The sequence below is a fragment of the Lagenorhynchus albirostris genome, chromosome 6 (genome assembly GCF_949774975.1).
Source record: "Lagenorhynchus albirostris chromosome 6, mLagAlb1.1, whole genome shotgun sequence".
Classification (NCBI taxonomy): Eukaryota; Metazoa; Chordata; class Mammalia; order Artiodactyla; family Delphinidae; genus Lagenorhynchus; species Lagenorhynchus albirostris.
In genome coordinates this window covers 22,274,718-22,298,482 of record NC_083100.1, presented here as the reverse complement: position 1 = coordinate 22,298,482, position 23,765 = coordinate 22,274,718, and the positions used below count along the sequence as shown (strand labels likewise).

The following is a 23,765-nucleotide window of genomic DNA, read 5'->3' as shown; positions in this document are numbered from 1 at the left end:
AATAAAGTTGTACAACCATAACCACAATCCAAAAATTCCAATAACTCCAAAACTTTCTCCCATGCCCTTTGCAGATAATCCCTACTTTCAACCCAAGTTACAGGCAATCACTGATCTGCTTTGTCTCTATATACCTCTCTTTTACAGAAATTTTATATAACTGGAATAGAATAATAGTCTTTTATTCATTTATAGCATCAAAAACGTACAAATATAAATAAGACTTAGTGGAAAAACTCCTGATCATGTTGAAGTTTTAACCACTTGAGACCTAGGAGGGGAATCCCACCAGTCTTGTTCCATTAGAACCAGATAAGTTCTCCTTAGAATTAGGAGACTTGATTTTTGCCTTATGATATCTTGTTCTCCCATTTGGAAAGACTGGATTCCATGCTCCTTAATTCACGCTATCCTTTAAAGGAACATTAGAGAAAAAAACTCAACAGTGCATTATCTCCTCCTGGAAAATTTTGTTTAGTTTTGGGATTTCAGTGTTTCTTTTTGGAGATGATATGTGGCAAAGAAAAATATTAGAAAATATATATTAGCAGATTTATAATAAATATAATTTATTACCATAAAAAAGCATGTATCTATAGGAAGCATGTTTGTACCTGGGAAAACGTTCCTGACATACCAAGCAATAAGGAAATAAATGAAAGAGTCAGCTAGGATTAGACAGCATAGCCAGCCAAACGAAGTGGTGTCATCCTGAACTGGGGAACTGTACATATTTTCCCACTGAAGACCTAAGAAGTGAACACATAGATTTATTCTTCTGTGAGACATATTGCAGGTGTGAAAGATAAAATCCAGTTGTAAAGGAAGTGAACCTACCAATGCCCTGCTCCTCATATCGTGCAATGTACTGACTTGCATAGCTGAAAGCTGTTGGGGACAGCAGGCTCTGTGAAGAAAATCAATGGCAATGATAGTTCTTGTAGATTTCACACATTTCGCCCAGAGGGATCTTAACATACTTAAAACTTTGGGCACTTATATAGATAAAACTGACGTTAACTCTCTAAGCATATTTAAAATCACAGAGGTCCCTTACCAAGCATGCTACAACTCTGGAAGAATAGGAGAGGAAATAGCAGAAAACAAAAGCAGTAAAATTATAATTTGAAAAATATTTATCAAAAATCCAAAATATATGTATCTAAACTTATTAAATATTGCTTAGCAATTTATAAAACCACTAATAATAGGGTAATGCAATGTTAAGGCTAATATCAAATGAAATGTTAGGGGCCAGAAGATGTTTGTACTTCAGAGATTGACTTCAAGTGATCGAAGTTTTATGCACGAAAATATACTGTCAATTGACTACTAATAATGCAACAAATTAAAAATTTAGATGTTGTTTAAACTCAAGGTGGTCAATGTCAAATGAAAGTTATTTATCACTTTCTATTTCCATAAACAGCAAAGTTTTAACATGGCTCGCAGTCAATGATGAGCTTTACTTCTGCTTTCCAAATTTCAAAGTCAGTAAACTTAATGCTTTCGTTAAAATTCTTAAATTTAGTACTTTAATTGAAAAAGCAGAAAAGAATTCAAAGTTGATTATATGCTCTCAGCGTATTTGTCTTTATGCCTGTATGTTATATTATATGTCATAAAAACCATGAGAATTATTCATTTATGAGAATAATGCCAGCTATAGAGGCTCTAAGATATTTAAGGAATTGGGCCAAAGAGAAGTCAGAATTCTTGATGATCTTCAAAACCTGATGTACTACATTTTAACTGTTCTTTCTTCAAGTACTATCTTATAGTAGCATCACATATTATAGTTTTAGAAACCGTGGAGAAAAAGTTTTCTTTTCATAGTCTTACACTTGTATGGTAGACAATAATGTAACTGACTCTCATTAGGACAGTTACTTATATTTTGCAAACACTGAACTTTTACATTTAGATAAGTGTATTCTCAGTTGGAGAGCCAAAACCACCAAAAAAGGTCCACTGCTTTCACACCCTGGCCATTCAGTTGTGACAGCTGACTCACCATGAATACTTTTATTATGCAGCTCAACTCATTCTCAATTGTAACCAGAACAATAAATGGAAAAAAGGCAATGATGTAGATGAGGCTTCCAATCAGAGCTGCAATGTTGGTGTTGTTGAAGAAGACACTGATAAGGTAGCTCATGGCAAGAACTGAGAAGCTATAGTCCGAAAAATACAGGAACAAAATGAACCCATTTGTTTTTGGAAGAATATTGCCAAACTTGAGTATAATGATGAGGATGATGATGGTAACCAGTAAAAATGCAACACTCTCTATAATCCAGGCAAAAAAGTGGCTGCAGGAGTTTACACCCATCATCTTCATGTACTGAAAAAAGGAAAAAGTGTTAGCTCCTTCTTAAGCTAATATACACTTAAATAACAATTATTCCTGTATCATTCCAAACTGTCCATGAGACTCTTCATACACATGGAACCAAGCATTTTAATGATTTATCTAAGTCTAGTATTTGTCCATGCTTGCTATGTGAAATTAATACGACCATTTATTCCAGTCTATCTTAGATCGTATATTCCCAGAGTGCCCCAATATAATGAATGATTTGGATGGTGAGGTTTGTTTTGTTTATTGACAACTTCATTTTATAACTGGTATCTAAGTGATGTCTCCAGATTAAACTAGTTTAGAATAGATCATCAAAATTTACGGTATCCCCTGCAGAATTTTACAACATGAATTTGACATTTGTGCAGGCATGAACATTTCAAGCTGGTGAAAACCCATGGTTTACTTCAAATTCAATGTAGGGACTGAGGTAATAAAACTCCATAATATTTTTACTAAACATGAATGAACAACACAATCAGTATTCATATTCCCGAGATAAATAGAATAGACCTGATTCCTAAGAATTTAAAACAAGCAAACTTTGAAGGGGGACTTTCTGCCTTTTGACATAACATTCCCCTCCTTAAAATCCCCAACAGCCTAGGTCAGGTTTGTCATCTTTGTTTTCCAAAAAGATGTCCATGAACCCAAAATGAACTCATGTATCTCAGGTAATCTATACCTCTCTCTCTCTCAGTTGATATTCTTTAGTAACCCAGTGATATCCCTAGAGACCAAGGCATTCCACCAAGGTAGAAAAACAGACCAGCATGTTTGTGCATTAACTCAAAAGGATACTGAAAGATCTGAAGTCCCTAGGACCTTGGGTGTCTTGAATTTGGTGACTTGAATTTGTACCTGGTTTCTAGTTTTAACAACTCTTAATGTTAAGCTTATGAATGTAAATTCCATTTAAAAAAAGAACAAAAGAAATGTTCCACTAACAGCTTTATAATCCAGTACTTTTTTTGTAAAATCAAGGATTTTCAATGCCCCCCAATTTAAACCTAACTTGTCCAGGAAAAAAAAAAAGGGAACGTGCCAAATCTTTTGCTCTACAAGCAAAATTGTGAATTTTACTTTTTGCCTTTGCAATTCATTACATTTTGATAACTCTGCTGCTCCAGTTGTTACCATGGAAACAGCTACCTGACTGGCAAGAGTCTAAGCTGTGGGCCTTAAGCTAATCACCACTGTGGAAATCCTGTGACTTTTCCTCCTAACTTTGCCCTTTTCCTCACCCTCTTCTCTCCTACTACTTCTCTCCTCCCAGACCCTGCCACCCTTTGCAGTAAAGACACAATCTATGTTTCCATAGGAATAAATGTGTGGGTCAAAGTAAAAAAAATCAGCATGGAGTGAAGATTGACTATGGAAAGTTTTCTCCAATTGCTATGTATCTATCATTGAAAAGAAAACTACATTTTGGTGTGAAAAAGACCTCACAGATTGGGCTTCCCTGGTGGCGCAGCGGTTGAGAGTCTGCCTGCTGATGCAGGGGATGCGGGTTCGTGTCCCGGTCCGGGAAGATCCCACATGCTGCGGAGTGGCTGGGCCCGTGAGCCATGGCCGCTGAGCCTGTGCGTCCGGAGGCTGTGCTCCCCAACGGGAGAGGCCACAACAGTGAGAGGCCCGCATAACGCAAGAAAAAAAAAAAAAGACCTCACAGATCTTATTTTAGCAACTCTTTCCCTGCACCCCACCCCATTTGAGAAATTACTGTGTCATGTTTGATGACTTCATTTCAGAGATATTCACCAGTTTTTTGGTGACTTTCTGGTTATTTGTATTTTGACGTTTTTACTGAGTGTAATGCCTATTTGAATATAATTAAATGGGGAGTTACAGAACCCATATAACTACCCCAAAGCTGATATTCACCACCTAATTTCATGTGACCTACACAAAAACTATTGCCCCCCACCACAGCAATGTATGTCAGTAGGAGGCAAGTCACTATATTTTACAAGGTGGATATACAACATCAAGGACTCTATCAAGGACATGAAATACAGCTGACTTCATGTATAAATATGTTTTCCTTCCCTGACAATGGATAGCTTCAGTATAAAACATTTATATATCTAGAAAATTCTACATTCATAGCCTTGTTAAAAAATAATTTAGCAAACCCGAAGACCAGGACTGAAGGTGTTGATCACCATAATATTGAAATTTTCAAGGCTCAAGATCAGATTTCTATTCCCAAGAGTTGGTAAAAGTTGGAGACTGATCATTGCTTTTTTTTTTTTTTTTTTTCACTACGCGGGCCTCTCACTGTTGTGGCCTCTCCCGTTGCGGAGCACAGGCTCCGGACGCGCAGGCTCAGCGGCCATGGCTCATGGGCCCAGCCGCTCAGAGGCATGTGGGATCTTCCCGGACTGGGGCACGAACCCACATCCCCTGCATCTGCAGGCGGACTCTCAACCACTGCGCCACCAGGGAAGCCCCTGATCATTGCTTTTTATCAAAAAAGATCAGCTTAGGTGCTTCCAAAAGTGTTTACTACTTAACATTCTAGATCAAACTTCAGTGTTAAACTTCAGGATTTTATGCCATGAGAACAGCTGTTATTCATAAAGAGAAAAGGCAATGAGACTATGTAAGTCATCCATGTATTATTCAGATTCACTGCCAAATTCGAGATAATCAACAAGACCAAACTTGCTAATGGAAGGTCACCCACAGAGAACGGCTGGCGTTAGTGTCTCCTCAGGGTGACAGATTCAGGTGTTGGCTTTGTAATCAGAGTCACTTTTCTCAAGCCCCCCAAACCTGCTGAAGCAATTCATCAATATCTGATAACGTGTTACTCAGGAAAACCCCTCTGCACAGTGGTCAAAGTCTGTTCCAGTTCTTGGCAGAAAATAATGACAAGAAAGAGATTCTGTAAGATTGTGGATAAATGTGTCACATTCAAGAGAAGCTTACGCACAGGGATTGACATTAATGCTGTCAGGAAAAGAAATCATAAATATACATATATTTACATGACAGCAATGTCTTCATTCAATTCAACAAGAATGTCAAGCACTGGTTACTAAGAAATAATAACATTTTCTACCTCAAATTTTATATCCTATTATAGAAATTTTTGTTATTGTTTTTAGTTAAGATATAAAGGATATTGTGATCATTACTTGGAATATTCCAAATTCTCACTAGTAGGATGGATAGTGTGTACTGAGAAGATATAAAAAAGAATAAACTAGGCAGAAGGGGAGAGGCAGCATGACCAAAGGAGGGCCTCTGGGGTGTGGAGTTCTGGAGTTTGGAGGAAAACATATCCCCTTTCTCACAGAGCTGAGGTTGAAGAACAGTTGCCTGGCTGCATACAGTGAAAAAGAGAACCTGGGTGGGAAGGTTTCCATGCCACTTACTGTGAAAAAAGTAGAGGCATAAAGAGGCTAAATAATTAGTCAAAAATGAAACAGCCAGGAGACATTCACGATGGCAGAAGAGTAAGACGTGGAGATCACCTTCCTCCCCACAGATACACCAGAAATACATCTACACGTGGAACAGCTCCTACAGAACACCTGCTGAACGCTGGCAGAAGACCTCAGACCTCCCAAAAGGCAAGAAACTCCCCCACGTACCTGGGTAGGGCAAAAGAAAAAAGAAAAAACAGACACAAAAGAATATGGATGGGACCTGCATCTCTGGGAGGGAGCTGTGAAGGAGGAAAGGTTTCCACACACTAAGAAGCCCCTTCACTGGCAGAGACAGATGTGGAGGGGGTGAGGCTGCAGAGCCATGGAGGACAGCACAGCAACAGGGGTGCGGAGGGCAAAGTGGAGAGATTCCCACACAGAGGATCGGTGCTGACCAGCACTCAACAACCCGAGAGGCCTGTCTGCTCACCCGCCAAGGCAGACGGGGGCTGGGAACTGAGGCTTGGGCTTCAGAGGTCAGATCCCAGGGAGAGGACTGGGGTTGGCTGTCTGAGCACAGCCTGAAGGGGGCTACTGCACCACAGCTAGCCGGGAGAGAGTCCGGGAAAGAGTCTGGAACTGCCTAAGAGGCAAGAGACCATTGTTTCAGGGTGCACAAGGAGAGGGGATTCAGAGCACCGCCTAAATGAGCTCCAGAGATGGGCATGAGCCGCGGCTATCAGCGCAGACCCCAGAGACGGGCATGAGACGCTAAGGTTGCTGTTGCAGCCACCAAGAAGCCTGTGTGCAAGCACAGGTCACTATCCACACCTCCCCTCCTGGGAGCCTGTGCAGCCCGCCACTGCCACAGTCTCGTGATCCAGGGACAACTTCCCCAGGAGAACGCATGGCAGGCCTCAGGCTGTTCCAATGTCACGCCGGCCTCGGCCACCACAGGCTCACCCCGCACTCTGTGCCTCTCCCTCCCCCCGGCCTGAGTGAGCCAGAGCCCACTAATCAGCTGCTCCTTTAACAACGTCCTGTCTGGGTGGAAACAGACGCCCTCAGGCGACCTACATGCACGGACGGGGCCAAATCCAACGCTGAACCCAAGGAGCCGTGCGAACAAAGAAGAGAAAGGGAAATTTTTCCCAGCAGCCTCAGGAGCAGCGGATTAAATCTCCACAATCAACTTGATGTACCCTGCATCTGAGGAATACCTGAATAGAAAACGAATCAGCCCAAAACTGAGGTGGTGGACTTTGGGAGCAACGATATATATATTTATTTCCTTTTTCTCTTTTTGTGAGTATGTATGTGTATGCTTCTGTGTGTGATGTTGTCTGTATAGCTTTCTTTTACCATTTGTCATAGGGTTCCGTTGGTCCGTTGTTTTTTTTTGTTTGTTTGTTTTTGTTTTTAGTATAGTTTTTAGCACTTATCATTGGTGGAATTGTTTTTTGGTTTGGGTGCTTTCTTCTTTTTAAACTACTTTTTAATTTCTTTTATTTTTAATAATTATTTTTGATTTTAATAACTTTATTTTACTTTCTTTCTTTCTTTCTTTTTTTCTCCCTTTTCTTCTGAGCCATGTGGCTGACAGGGTCTCGGTGCTCCAGCTGAGTGTCAGGCCTGAACCTCTGAGGTGGGAGAGCCGAGTTCAGGATATTCATCCACCAGAGACCTCCCAGCTCCACGTAATATCAAACGGTGAAAGCTCTCCCAGAGATCTCCATCTCAACGCTAAGATCCAGTTCCACTCAACGACCAGCAAACTACAGTACTGGACACCCTATGACACACAATTACCAAGACAGGAACACAGCCCCACCCATTAGCAGGGAGGCTGCCTAAAATTATAATAAGGTCACAGACACCCCAAAACACACTAACGGACGCAGACCTGCCCACCAGAAAGACAAGATCTAGCCTCATCCACCAGAACACAGAGTCCCCTCTACCAGGAAGCCTACACAACTCACTGAACCAACCTTAACCACTGGGGGCAGACACCAAAAACAACAGGAACTACGAACCTGCCTGTGAAAAGGAGACCCCAAACACAGTAAGTTAAGTAAAATGAGAAGACAGAGAAACACACAGTAGATGAAGGAGCAAGGTAAAAACCCACCAGATCAAACAAATGAAGAGGAAATAGGCAGTCTACCTGAAAAAGAATTCAGAATAATGAGAGTAAAGATGATCCAAAATCTTGGAAATAGAATGGAGAAAATACAAGAAACATTTAACAAGGACTTAGAAGAACTAAAGAGCAAACAAACAATGATGAACAACACAATAAATGAAATTGAAAACTCTCTAGAAGGAATCAATGCAGAATAAGTGAGGCAGAAGAAAAGATAAGTGACCTGGAAGATAAAATAGTGGAAATAACTAGTGCAGAGCAGAATAAAGAAAAAGGAATGAAAAGAATTGAGGACAGTCTCAGAGACCTCTGAGACAACATTAAATGCACCAACATTTGAATTATAGGGGTCCCAGAAGAAGAAGAGAAAAAGAAAGGGACTTATAAAATACTTGAAGAGATTATAGTTGAAAACTTCCCTAATATGGGAAAGGAAAAAGTCAATCAAGTCCAGGAAGTGCAGAGAGTCCCATACAGGATAAATCCAAGGAGAAACACGCCAAGACACATATTAATCAAACTATCAAAAGTTAAATACAGTGCTCCCCTGGTGGCACAGGGGTTGAGAGTCCGCCTGCCGATGCAGGGGGCGTGGGTTCATGCCTGGTCCGGGAGGATCCCACATGCCGCAGAGCGGCTGGGCCTGTGAGCCATGGTTGCTGAGCCTGCAAGTCTGGAGCCTGTGCTCCGCAACAGGAGAGGCCACAACAGTGAGAGGCCCACGTACCGCAAAAAAAAAAAAAAAAAGTTAAATACAAAGAAAAAATAATAAAAGCAGCAAGGGAAAAGCGACAAGTAAGATACAAGGGAATCCCCATAAGGTTAACAGCTGATCTTTCAGCAGAAGCTCTGCAATCAAGGAGGGAGTGGCAGGACATATTTAAAGTGATGAAAGGGAAAAACCTACCACCAAGATTACTGTGCCCAGCAGGGATATCATTCAGATTCAACGGAGAAACTAAAACCTTTACAGACAAGCAAAAGCTAAGAGAATTCAGCACCACCAAACCACCTTTACAAGAAATGCTAAAGGAACTTCTCTAGGCAGGATACACAAGAAAAGGACCTAAAACAACAAACCGAAAACAATTAAGAAAATAGTAATAGGAACATACATATTGATAATTACCTTAAATGTAAATGGAGTAAATGCTCCAACCAAAAGACATAGACTGGATGAATGGATACAAAAACAAGACCTGTATATATGCTGTCTACAAGAGACTCACTTCAGACCTAGGGACTCATACAGACTGAAAGTGAGGGGATAGAAAAAGGTATTCCATGAAAATGGAAATCAAAAGAAAGATGGAGTAGCAATTCTCATATCAGACAAAATAGACTTTAAAACAAAGACTATTACAAGACACAAAGAAGAACACTACATAATGATCAAGGGATCAATCCAAGAAGGGATCAATCCAATACAATATGCATAAATATTGTAAATATTTATGCATCCAACATAGGAGCATCTCAATACATAAGGCAAATGCTAACAGCCATAAGAGGGGAAATCGGCAGTAACACAATAATAGTAGGGGACTTTAACACCCCACTTTCACCAATGGTCAGATCATCCAAAATGAAAATAAATAACGAAACACAAGCTTTAAATGATACATTAAAAAAGATGGAATTAATTGATATTTATAGGACATTTCAGCCAAAAACAACAGAATACACTTTCTTTTCAAGTGCTCATGGAACATTCTCCAGGATAGATCATATCTTGGGTCACAAATCAAGCCTTGGTAAACTGAAGAAAACTGAAATCATATCAAGTATCTTTTCCGACCACAACGCTATGAGACTAGACATCAATTACAAGAAATACTCTGTACAAAGTACAAACACATGGAGGCGAAACAATACACTACTTAATAACCAAAAGATGACTGAAGAAATCAAAGTGGCAATCAAAAAATTCATAGAAACAAATGACAATGAACACACGATGACCCAAAACCTATGGGATGCAGCAAAAGCAGTTCTAAGAGGGAAGTTTATAGCAATACAATCCTACATCAAGAAACAAGAAACATCTCAAAGAAACAACCTAACCTTACACTTAAAGCAATTAGAGAAAGAAGAACAAAAAACCCCCAAAGTTAGCAGAAGGAAAGAAATCATAAAGATCAGATCAGAAATAAATGAAAAAGAAATGAAGGGAACAATAGCAAAAATCAATAAAACTAAAAGCTGGTTGTTTGAGAAGATAAACAAAATTGATAAACCTTTAGCCAGACTCATCAAGAAGGGAGAACACTCAAATCAACAGAATTAGAAATGAAAAAGGAGATGTAACAACTGGCACTGCAGAAAGACAAAGGATCATGAGAGATTACTACAAGCAACTCTATGCCAATAAAATGGACAACGTGGAAGAAATGGACAAGTTCCTAGAAAAGCAGAACCTTCTGAGACTGAACCAGGAAGAAATAGAAAATATAAACATACCAATCACAAGCACTGAAATTGAGACTGTGATCAATAACTTTCCAACAAGCAAAGTCCAGGACCAGATGGCTTCACAGGCGAATTCTATCAAACATTTAGAGAAGAGCTAACACCTATCCTTCTCAAACTCTTCCAAAATATAGCAGAGGGAGGAACACTCCCAAACTCATTCTACGAGGCCACCATCACCCTGATACCAAAACCAGACAAAGAGGTCACAAAGAAAGAAAACTACAGGCCAATATCACTGATGAACATTGATGTAAAAATCCTCAACAAAATACTAGCAACAGCACATTGAAAGAACCATACACCATGATCAAGTGGGGTTTATCCCAGGAATGCAAGGATTCTTCAATATACACAAATCAATCAATGTGATACACCATATTAACAAATAGAAGGAGAAAAACCATATGATCACCTCAATAGATGCAGAAAAAGCTTTTGACAAAATTCAACACCCATTTATGATAAAAACCCTCCAGAAAGTAGGCATAGAGAGAAATTACCTAAACATAATAAAGGCCATATATGACAAACCCACAGCCAACATGGTCCTCAATGGTGTAAAACTGAAACCATTTCCAGTAAGATCAGGAACAAGACAAGGTTGCCCACTCTCACCACTATTATTGAACATAGTTTTGGAAGTTTTAGCCACAGCAATCAGAGAAGAAACAGAAATGAAAGGAATCCAAATTGGAAAAGAATAAGTAAAGCTGTCACTGTTTAAAGATGATATGATACTATACATAGAGAATCCTTAAGATGCCACCAGATAACTTCTAGAGCTAATCAATGAATTTCGTAAAGTAGCAGGATACAAAATTAATGCACAGAAATCTCTTGCATACCTATACACTAATGATGAAAAATCTGAAAGAGAAATTAAGGAAACACTCAAATTTACCACTGCAAGAAAAAGAATAAAATACCTAGGAATAAACCTACCTAAGGAAACAAAAGACCTGTATGCAGAAAACTATAAGATACTGATGAAAGAAATTAGAAATGATACAAACAGATGGAGAGATATACCATGTGCCTGGACTGGAAGAATCAACATTGTGAAAATGACTATACTACACAAAGCAACCTACTGATTCAATGCAATCCCTGTCAAACTACCAATGGCATTTTTCACAGAACTAGAACAAAAAATTTCACAATTTGTATGGAAATACAAAAGACCCCATATAGCACAAGCAATCTTGAGAAGGAAAAACGGAGCTGGAGGAATCAGGCTCCCTGACTTCAGACTATACTACAAAGCTACAGTAATCAAGACAGTATGGTACTGGCACAAAAACAGAAATATAGATCAATGGAACAGGATAGAAAGCCCAGAGATAAACCCATGCACATAGGTCACCTTATCTTTGATAAAGGAGGCAAGAATATACAATGGAGAAAAGACAGCCTCTTCAATAAGTGGTGCTGAAGAAACTGGACAGCTACATGTAAAAGAATGAAATTACAGCACACCCTAACACCATACACAAAAATGAACTCAAAATGGATTGAAGACCTAAATGTAAGGCCAGAGACTATAAAACTCTTAGAGGAAAACATAGGCAGAACACTCTGTGACAGAAATCACAGCAAGATTCTTTTTGAACCACCTCCTAGAGAAATGGAAATAAAAACAAAAATAAACAAATGGGGCATAATGAATCTTAAAAGCTTTTGTACAGCAAAGGAAACCATAAACAACACGAAAAGACAGCTCCCAGAATGGGAGAAAATATTTGCAAACGAAGCAACTGACAAAGGATTAATCTCCAAAATTTACAAGCAGCTCATGCAGCTCAATATCAAAAAAACAAACAACCCAATCCAAAAATGGGCAGAAGACCTAAACAGACATTTCTCCAAAGAAGATATACAGATTGCCAACAAACACATGAAAGGATGTTCAACATCATTAATCATTAGAGAAATGCAAATCAAAACTACAATGAGGTATCACCTCACACCTGTCAGAATGGCCATAATCGAATACTCTAGAAAGAATAAATGCTGGAGAGGGTGTGGAGAAAAGGGAACCCTCTTGCACTGTTGGTGGGAATGTAAATTGATACAGCCACTATGGAGACAGTGTGGAGGTTCCTTAAAAAACTAAAAATAGAACTACCATATGACACAGCAATTCCACGAATGGGCATATACCCTGAGAAAACCATAATTCAAAAAGAGTCATGTACCGCAATGTTCACTGCAGCTGTATTTACAATAGCCAGGATATGGAAGCAACCTAAGTGTCCATCGAAAGATGAATGGATAAAGAAGATGTGGCATATATATACAATGGAATATTACTCAGCCATGAAAAGAAACGAAATTGAGTTATTTGTAGTGAGGTGGATGGACCTAGAGTCTGTCATACAGAGTGAAGTAAGTCAGAAAGAGAAAAAGAAATACTGTATGCTAACACATATATATGGAATCTTAAAAAAATAAAAATAGTTATGAAGAACCTAGTGGCAGGACAAGAATAAAGATGCAGATGTAGAGAATGGACTTGAGGACACGGGGAGGGGGAAGGTTAAGCTGGGACGAAGTGAGAGAGTGGCATGGACTTATATATATTATCAAATGTAAAATAGATAGGTAGTGGGAAGCAGCTGCATCGCACGGGGAGATCAGCTCAGTGCTTTGTGACTACCTAGAGGGGTGGATAGGGATGGTGGGAGGGAGATGCAAGAGGTAGGGGATATGGGGATATATGTATACATACAGCTGATTCACTTTGTTATACAGCAGAAACTAACACAACATTGTAAAGTAATTATACACCAATAAAGATGCTAAAAAAAAAAGAATAAATTAGCATTCAAAAAAAAAGAACAGGGCTTCCCTGGTGGCGCAGTGGTTGAGAGTCCGACTGCCGATGCAGGGGACACGGGTTCATGCCCCGGTGAGGGAAGATCCCACATGCCGCGGAGCGGCTAGGCCTGTGAGCCATGGCCACTGAGCCTGCGCGTCCGGAGCCTGTGCTCCGCAACGGGAGAGGCCACAACAGAGAGAGCCCCACATACCGCAAAAAAAAAAAGAAAAAAAAAAAAAGAAGACATAAAAAATTGCCTCAAGTGACGCACCACAGGACTACAGACTCTTGCATAATTCTTGGTAATCTGTCTGCCGACCACAGATATTTTAGGCTACCTGTCTGAACTGAGAGAGAGGACAACTCCAAAATTTTGTCTCCAAAACAATATAAACAATGAAGTCCCCATAAATGACTTATATTAGAACAAATAGATGAAACCAATCACGAAACTGAGAACATAATGTGAAAAACAACTCTTCGGTGTGATATAAAATCAACTTTTGTACAGATTTAGTATTTTAATTTTAAAAAGCAAGGAATGCAGAATAAAACTCAATTGCAAGACATTTTGAAATAGTTTTGTTTTTTAACTACAGGCTTAATTTTATCAATAAACTTATTGGGCATCAGTATTTGTGCTAAATTTCTTTAATAAGTTAAAGGAGTTTACTAGAACCATACGATAACAAATTCAAAGGTGAATGGCTTCACTGAATTAGCAAGTGACCTGGTTTCTCTGCCTAGCTGTGACAACAATTACAAAAGGAAAAATGTTTTGTTTGTTTGTTTCCTTTTTTATTCAATTGGGAAAAGGAAGACGAGAATGGACAGATTTAGATCTTAGTAAATATTAAAATGGTAATATTAAAAAGTGATCTTGAGTCGCTGGTAACCTAAGAGTTTATCCACCATCATCTTCAATAGTCGTTAGGAGTCTAGGCTACTAAAATAAAATTGTGAGAGAGAAGGTAGCTATGACATGGAAAATAATTGGTCAGAAGTCCAGACACTTGAGTTTTAGACCCAGATCTACCATTAACTAGCCCATAGTGTTCATTAAGTCACCTCTCACTTTCTAGGCTCAGATCTATCATCTTTAAAAAGGAGGAGGTTAGTTTAGAACTGCTGGCAGAGGAGGGAGGCTGAGCAGGGGCATTAGAAATATTCTACTCATTCCACACCAGCTTCCATCAACCCATCTCACGAATAGACCATATTCCTTTAAATTTAGGACACTGCTAATTTTAAGATATGTCATTATTTTGCATACCACCAAGAAAGAAAAATCACTGCCAAATAAATTATGACGGCCTATCAAATACATCTCCATTTCAGAGGCTTTAAAATGTGAAAAATAATCATTCTTAGAATTGACAAAAAAATGAATAATCGAATACCTCTTCTGTTCTGGCAGTGAGAAAGTACATTCTGGAAATATAATGCTGAATGAAGTCTAGATGACAAGACTCAGAGAGTTTAAGGGACTGGGCCCAAGTGAATATGAACTGGAAGACTCAAAGCCTTATTTTCTGCTTCGAAGTTCAGTGATCTTCCACTATGTAACTTTGACCCCCAAGACCAGCTAGTTAAGTTTTGAAAGTAGATGCCTGCAAAATGAAGACACAGAGCTACCAAACAGAAACTGGTTCATTGTTAAAAATGTCTTTTCATGTCTTCTATTGAGAAAAACTCTTTATTGTGTTTTGATGTTTTCTGATGACATCCACAGATGCATTCAGAGAGTACTATTTATTTATTTATTTATTTTTTGGCCATGCCATGCAGCATGTAGAATCTTAGTTCCCTGACCAGGGATCAAACCTGCTCCCCCCTGCATTGGAAGTACAGAGCTCTAACCACTGGACCACCAGGGAATTCCCCAGAGAGTACTGTTTTCAAACCAAAATAATACAGAATGCATGTATTTTACATATACATATATAATATATACATAATAGACATATCACAACACATATATACACACACACATAATTATATTTACTTATATTTTTAAGGTAGATTATTTATTGTGCTGTAGAAAAGAACTCAGTTTCTATCACAGTTTTCTATTTCAAAGTTTTCCTTTAATTTGTAAAGATTCACTTCTGAGTACCAGGAACCTGACAGAGAAATATAAGGTAGGAGCTTGCAACCAAAGTTATGGTCCAGGGCATGGATTCGAGTTTCTAAATTGGGGTTAAGAAAACATTGTACACAGTCCTGAAAACAATGGGGCTCAAACCAGTTGATGAGACTTTTACCAAATTATAACTGAAATATAAAAATGCAGCTGAAGATCACCCAGAATTCAAATAGGAAAGGTAAAAAGTGTGGGTTCAAACTCTAGGACAACCCTGGAAGTCTGATGTTGAGCTGACAAAAACATAAAGCAGTAATTTGTACTTTGTAAGGAGAAATAATCAATTGCCTAAAAGCACTGGCAAAGTAAGTCTGAAAAGTACAATTGGGCTAACAGGTTACTCTAACCTCATTGTTTCAGATTGTCAGCCAGGCCTGCAATAATTATTGTCCCTCAGTTTTGAAATGTTTCTGCTATTTTGTCACTTCATGAGTGAGTGTAAAGAATGGGCTCATTACAGGATTAGCAGATAAAATTATTTCTACTGTAATACAATCAAAAAATCACACAATGCTTTTTCATAAATTCTAAAAAGAAGTGAGATATTTTGGATTTGGGGATAATGATGAAGAATATGCTCAAGAAGAGATCATGCTTCACATCCCAGGTCCTGTCTTTCATCATCATATTATTAACCTAATCAGTAGCATAACATGAAATTCTTAGTCTCTATAAATCACAAGTCAGTGAAAGAGAACTGAAGGAGACAAGGTATACTGGAAAGAGAATTTGCTTCTTGAGAGCTGAAACAAGCCATATGTCTCTGTCCACATCCAAATCTGTATCTATCTATATCTATGTCTATATCTATATATCTATATCTTCATTTGGACTCTTTAGTTACTATGCCAACAATTTTCCTGCCTTAATAGTTATTATTTAAAATTCTTTTGTTAAATCCTAAGTCCTACAGGTAACTTCTTGGGCAAAAATTACTGTTAGGATCATAAATCGTACTTAGATTTTATTCAGAATTATTCAGATTTCGTTTTTCAGAAGCATTTATAAAATAACTTCTACACAACTTTTTGAGAAGACAGAATATTGCCGTACCAGCTGCCTTAATGTTTCATAATATATTTTTCCATCTAATTCACCAGGTATGGGTCAGGCTTTCTGAGTTTGCATAGGTATGACGAAAATCATGGTAATTAATTATATCCATGTACAACTTATTTAATAACAGATTCTCAACATACCTCATGAAGTCGGAGGTCTTTCTCATAAACAAGTTTTTTCACAAATGCAGCTATAAATATAACCCAGGCAACCATGAGCACGATTGGAAGGGAATAAGAGACACTGGTTAGGAAGCTGTAAGGAAAAACAAAAACAAAAACAAAAATCCAGTGACCAAAATGAATGTCACACTTGCAGATTTTAATATATAAAGAACACACTCCCTTCCTACATTGAAATTATACTCCTGTTCTGAAATTGAGACTAATTATTATTATGACTCTTTCATTTATGAAGTGTGAAGCTGACTTAACAGTAAGTGCATGATTTTCTTGCTATACTGCTGCAAGAGTAAAACAGTTCTGGATTGTTAGATAAAATTGCCAAATCGTTTAAAGGGTGTTTGTGTATGTCCTGTTCAGGAAAATAATTATTATACAGATATAACTGCAAGGCTCTAAGCCCTTCTGTCTAAACTAAATTCTTATCTAAAAGGCAGATTTAAAATTACATGATGATTGGTTTACCTAGCTAAAAGTATATCTTCTCAAATTACTGTATTTATCTACTCTTTGGAAGCTCATAGTTATTATTAAACCAAATTTCCCAAAACGAAATAGAATGAAACTCAAAATCATTTGATTTAAAATGCAAAGAACTCGGATTCCTCAAAATAATGCTCTAGGGGATGTTTCATAAACAGTATAGAAATGTTTTTTCTGGTAACTAGAGGGTTGCTGGAAGACTTCATTGGGCCCTAAATAGATTCCTGAATGGCTGGCCCATAGTACCTGAATGTTCAAATGCAGTGTTTCTCAACGTTGAGCAATGCATCGAAATCACCTGAAGGGCTTTTTAAAACAGATTCTGGGCTCCATCCATGAGCTTCTGATTTATTATATCTGAGATGGGGTTTGGAATCTGCATTTTAAACAATTTCCCAGGTGATGCTGATGCTGCTGGTCTGGAGACCACACTCTAAGAACCATGATTGTGACATTAGCCACCAACTATGGGCTAAGGCAAAGGAGTAGTTTTCAATGAGAGAATCTCTAAATTGATCTGTTTTACATATTAGGCTCCACTGAAACTTTCACTTGCAGAAATGTCCCAAGGCCATTTTCTTTTTAATCTATAAGGCCAAGGAATTACCTTCAAATTCTCCATGAAAGATGCAAATATTTATGGAACATGACATCACCAGCATTCATTTTCACTTTAGCATCAGAAGTGTCTCACCAACAGAGATATGAAGGATTTTTTAGTGGGGGAGAAGTGAGGGTTGGGGCCACATCCAATTTTTTTGGTTCCTGGGAAACTGGCAAGGGGGAAGCACTTAAAGAATATTTGTTGAATGAATTTTGTCTTGGATCAGGTCCAGCCTTGATGCTGTTTCTGGCCCTGGAATTAGGCAAAGGCCTTCATTCATTAATAACAAATCCCCGCTAATGTTTCTTCCAAGTGACTGTGTATTTTAGGTTTGGTATAGTATGAAACAGAAAATTCTGGTATTATAATTAATGGACCAATGCAGTACCAGCTACTCAACTTCAGGCAATTTACTTGGATTTCAATTTTTTCATCTGGAAAGCGTGGCTGATAATATCTGCTCTCACTTTATGAGGTTGTTTGGTGCAACAAATGAAATAATATATGTGAAAGCACTTTGTATGCAACAAAGAGTTTATATGGGTACATTAAGGCATTATGTTCATACTCCCATGAAGAATGCAGAGTACAGTTACTTTACTCTTAAAAGAAACATCCAGGTAACTACCATCCTAGGTATTAAAATTTACAAGGGGAAGAAAGTCAGAAGGAAAATAGATGAGAATTTTCATTTAATTGAAACCACAGGTCTTTACTATTCATGCAAGCCATTTCAGTTCACACATGGTTTAGGCAACAAGGTCCTGACTGGCTTCTACAATAAGGAGCTAACCTTGACAACCTGCTGACGGATCATCACCTGTCTTCTCGTATCACTGCTGCACAAACAGCTACATAACCTCATCTCTACAGCTCTTGAAGCAGTCAAAGGAGACAGAAGCATTGATAGAAACAGAAAAAAAAAAATCCAGACCCATCTCAATTGTATATAAACTGCAATAACTGGGCTGAACAATAAGCACAATTCATTTAAAGTAATATTCAGCCTCAAGCTTTTGTGTAGAATGAGCTTGAAAAACTTAGCCCACCACCCTTATTTTCTTACTGTGGTCAGAGTGGAAGAACCATTCAGTGCTACACTACTGGCAAATTTCTTGAATATTCAAATTCAATTGTCTAAAAGCATGATCTTTACATTTTTTGTTCATTTAGCAAAACCATTTTAGATAAAGATTCCTACCAAGTGGACTGAGAATACATAAGGTAGTTTCAGATAGCACAATATTTATCATAGAGAGTTGATCAATAACGTTTTATTAATTTTTTTCTGTAAAATTGATCCTACACTCACGTATTTCTAATTAAATTTGAGAGTTGGAAGGGATTTTAAGATTGTTTTGTTTAACATCCTTATTTGATTAGAGAAAAGGAAAACCAGTTGAGAGTGGGTAACATCAGAATCATGCAGCAATGCACTCAAGTCTGGAGTCCAGCTCTCTTAATTTGGGGGCCAAAGGACTTGGAAGGCTAAGGATTATATTAAAGAAAACATGGATCATTTAGTAAGAACTTTAGCATCGTTTGGGTAGCGATGGGCAGCTCTAGTGAGCTGTGCCCTATACTGTGGATCTTTCCCTTGAAACAAGCATTTGACAAAGGTTTGGTGAACGTTACTCCTTTCATGTGACACATGTGAATGAATTCTAAAAAAAGGGGTTGATTACTTAAAATGCCTGGAAGTGCATGGACTTACTTGTCTTTCATGTAGCAGGGATAAGGAATTGCTTGGACCTGGACTGCTATTTCCTGGGATTTCCTTCCAGTCTGCAATTCAACGACTGCTCTTTCAATACTATCCTGTAAGTAAATAAAAGCCCTGCCATAGATCTGGTTGTTTGACGGAGAATTGTGTGGCCCTGGGGCCCATATCTTGGTTCTTATGCTTCTTGTGGTCTGTGAGGTCTTGAGACTCATGCGGATGGTATATTTTACAACAGGAGGAAGAGAGACGTTTTCAGAGTCATAGCGTCTGTGCTGGCTGCTATCAGAAGGAAGCTTAAAAATAACACCTAAAAATAAAATGGCAACAACATCAGAAGGTTATTTTATGGTTGACATTATTCATTGTTTGGAGGGTACACATGGGGGCAGCCAAACAGGCAACTGACTTAGTAATGTGACAGTAAGGTCAGACTTCTAATTTACAGAAAAGATGGCTAACTGAAAGTGACAACCTCAGAGACTCAAAGCAGGAGTTTGAGAAGATAATCACAAACTAAGTGGCCAGATTAAATATATCACTCTAAGCCACTTACTGAAATTAACCACACACACACACACATACATACACACACACACACAAATGAATAAGAATAACCCTGACTGATTATGAGGATGGACTCAACTTCATCCTGTAACTATGTAATCCTTTACAGTTTTAATTTTAACCATACCAACAAAATTACACATATTGAAGGCTCCTCAATCAATACGGTTGGTTGCCTACATGAAAGGTTCTCATTTCTAAGGACATCAGAGGGGACAGTGTCCTCCCTCCACCCCCAACTACTTTTCTGAGTTCTGGATGAAAGAAGTGAGGGAAGAATTTGGCCAATTTTAGTACAGAGAGAAGCTCAAATTCTAGTAGAATAACACTTACTTCCAAAGAGTTCATTGCTTTTGTGGAGTCTTTTAGCCTCTCCTTCCATTTCATCTATGCTTTCTGCTGCCTGAATACGGTCATATAATATACAGGAGGAAATATTTACTGTCAGGGAAGACAGTGTGGTAAGATGATCTATGAGGTCAATGCCGTTCTCTAATTTTAGCCTTAGAATATCTAAAGAGAAAAAAACAGACACAAAGCATATTATAATGTTGTGTTATAATGTTGTTTCTAGTAGTAACAGGACAAAATACTGATTTTTTTGGTAAGTAGTAAACCTTAAACTAGATTATAAATAATAAGAACTTGTAGAATTTACTCTAAAAATATCTAGTACTCTATATCTGGGAAAATGTAGCCAGTCGTGCAAATGTTCACTGAGGAGAATGTTGAACTAGTTATAGACACAGTAAACCCAAGTACAAAGAACGGTACAAAGTAATTCAGAAGTATATTCTGCTACAATTTAATTAACCAAAGACTAAAGGTGAATAATTTTTAAAAATCTATCTGCATTAGTTAGGAAGAAAACTATAAACTAGAGGTGAAGCATTTGAATAAACAGAAATTCTTGCTTTGTTAAGGGAATGTAGATGTAAGAATTTAAGCAAGGAAAGTCTATGCAGAGTGTGTAGAACAAATAAATGACATCATTCAGTCAGTTGTGATACAGAATCATTTCTCAGGTGACAATCTATGCCACACAGTTACAACTTTCTAATACTGTTTGACTTAAAACCTTATGTGAGCTATCTCTATTCGTAACTGTATTAATCTAGATAAAATGATCAAGATATTTTTTCAGGTAATTACTCTGGAAGAAAGAGGATTTAATTGCTCTTCAATTTCATGATTCCTTATGAGGAAATCAACTGAGACAAAGGGTAAATATAAAATTGCAAGTTAATAAATCACTTGGCCAATTAAATTTTCACTGACTTGATCACCATGAATACTGAGAAGGCTGTGATATCATAAATCCCTCTTCACTGAACCCAAACATGTCTCTACCATCATCCAACAGAAGACTAAATTTCTCACAGAGGGCAACTTCTTAAATGCACCTCTCATTAGAATTTAAAATGAAATGTTTTGCTTCATATAGACATTGGTGGGGGAGGGGTAAAATTGTGGTTGAACAGTGGCCTCCAGCGGCCACTGGAAATCCACACAACAGCAAAGGATTCTTCAGAAATGCTGGTAGATAGAGCTATGAAGAGTCAGTGCTCCCCAAATCCAAACTATAAAACCTCTTTGATACTAAGTTAAATATACAATTACACAAACAGTAAGTCTCACTGCTGTAGTCATTTTAACCTTCTTTTAAATTCTAAAACTCATCTCCTATATCGAAAGTTAGAAAAAAAAAATCTATATAGGAAATTTGTAGTTTATCCCTGATATTTTGATCAAATGTTTCCTTACCCAAATGATAATTTTAGAGAATAAATCACTAACATCTTTCTTTAATCAAACAGGGTTGACTATCATAAAGTACATAAAATTATACAGAATATAAATGTAGGCATAATTCCTCCCCACTGGTTTACAACCTAAATCACATAAGTTCCAGTAGCAGTGGGGAGGAGGAGGGGCATTTGCTCTACTGCGGTCAAATTCTGATGCTTTCAATCCCTTCCTCTTACCCATGGTTGCATAGCAACAGGGAATCAGACACAGACTGAATTAGACATCTTGCATCCCTTGCATGTTGAAGGTGGGGATGTGGCAGAGGGAATGCATAAGTTCAGACAGCTTTCTTTGATCCTCTTTTGCCTGTTCCTTTTAAATGATCATGAGAGGAGAAGCCGACCTTGAATAGTGATTTAGGTTTATTTTCGTTTGAGTCTCTGCATTGCTTTTGTTTTGTTTTTGCTAACTCTATAACTTCTTCTGGTTACATTCTGAGTTAGTCAAAGTGATACTAAGGCCAGTGGAGATAAAATTATAAATGTAGCCAGAAATAAACCATTTCATCTTCTTTTGTCCTTAAAGACTTGCTTTTCATCAAGTTACCCCAAAAAAGTGTCCTCCTGTAGCAACCTACCTGTGATTGAAGGACAAGCTGCATTTACACGGAATATATTGCATTATAATTATTGAAACTAACTACAGGTACTAGGTATCAAAATAATCATTACTACTTGTAACTGTACAACTAACTAGGAAGAAGATGGATAGATATATCCAGGATTTTACTTTTCTTAGGATAACTAGATAGAAACCAAATACAGAAGAAAAGGAAATGAAGATCTTATATGGCACAATGCTTTTCACATTTCTGACATGACAAGTAAATAAAAGTTTTTCTGGACTCACCGAGTTCATCAATCTGTTTCAAGAGTTCAACAGCGTCAAGTCCCACGGAGAATTTTACAAAAACTTGCACAAAGGGGTTTCTTAGAGTATTCTAACAATATAGGGAATCAGTTTCAGTACAAAAAGAAAACATGTTTAATCATTGTCTCTCTAATAACACCACAGTGAAATGAGGTACCACTACTGGGCATTTTCAATGCGCCATTTTGCAAAGGCTCCCAAATGATTAGTATTCTAGTCCTACTACTTCCTAGCTCAGAGGTTTTCAGCAAGCACTCAGCCTCTTCCAGCTTCAGGTTACTTTTCTGTAAAGTGGTATCTAATCAGATTAGTCAAATGTAAATTATTATGGTATTGTTTTATACTGTAATAAGTGCAGCTATGTGAACATGGAAAAATAAACTGATGATAAAACTTTACATGGAGTAACTCATGGAAAGACTGAAAATTTAAAAAAAAAAGTGCTTTAAAAATATAAAGGCGTTTGTAGCTATCTTGCAAATTAGGAGACATAAATTCTACCACTGTAGTTGTCTACTAGGTAATACTTATTGAGATTTTACTAAGTGCTGGGCACTGTCTAATAGAGTTTACCTTACCTTGATTTTCTCACTTAGTTTTCAATAATACCTAGAGGTAAGTACTATTATTATCCCCAGCTAATAGAAGACAAGGCTAGGGCCCAAGAAGCTATGTAAATTTCCCTAAGGATGCACAATTAATAAGGGTCGAAAGGAAAGTTGAAGAGAGAGACTTCACCTTGATTAAAGAAATGTTTATTCATCTTGTGTGTAAATTCATGGCCTAGTTTTTTTGTGACCTAGGCTTAAGTTGTTCTCCCTTTAGAGGACAGTTCAGTACTACTTATTATTCTGTCCTTCTACCAATATCTTGTTTTTTTATCATGGAGATAAATGATTAAGAATAATATGTATTAATAGAGCATATATATAATAGAATTAATTTGCTAAATCTATAGTTGCTGAGGAGTCTAAGAGTAGTTGGTAGCATGAAGACAGATGGCTATTATGCAGCTATACACTATGATAACCCAAGTTCTTTAAAATCCAACTATTTACCAGGAATTAATTTGCACATTATAGAAAATCTGAATCAGAACGTTACTAATAAGGAAAGCACTGTGTTAGTTGCAATTCAGAGACGATCCATCTAT

General features: G+C 37.7%; 1 protein-coding gene across 1 annotated transcript in view; it reads right to left on the bottom strand.

Moving 5' to 3' along the window:
• ABCA12 (ATP binding cassette subfamily A member 12) overlaps positions 1 to 23,765 on the bottom strand; it is a 187,700-nt gene that overhangs the window by 47,485 nt on the left and 116,450 nt on the right. The window contains exons 20-26 of the mRNA XM_060152174.1: positions 22,592 to 22,682; positions 20,267 to 20,446; positions 19,361 to 19,676; positions 16,518 to 16,632; positions 2,015 to 2,344; positions 838 to 907; positions 615 to 749 (exon numbers count right to left, since the gene is read on the bottom strand). Coding sequence (XP_060008157.1) covers positions 615 to 749; positions 838 to 907; positions 2,015 to 2,344; positions 16,518 to 16,632; positions 19,361 to 19,676; positions 20,267 to 20,446; positions 22,592 to 22,682 — 1,237 coding nt within the window. The remainder of the gene's footprint in view (positions 1 to 614; positions 750 to 837; positions 908 to 2,014; positions 2,345 to 16,517; positions 16,633 to 19,360; positions 19,677 to 20,266; positions 20,447 to 22,591; positions 22,683 to 23,765) is intronic.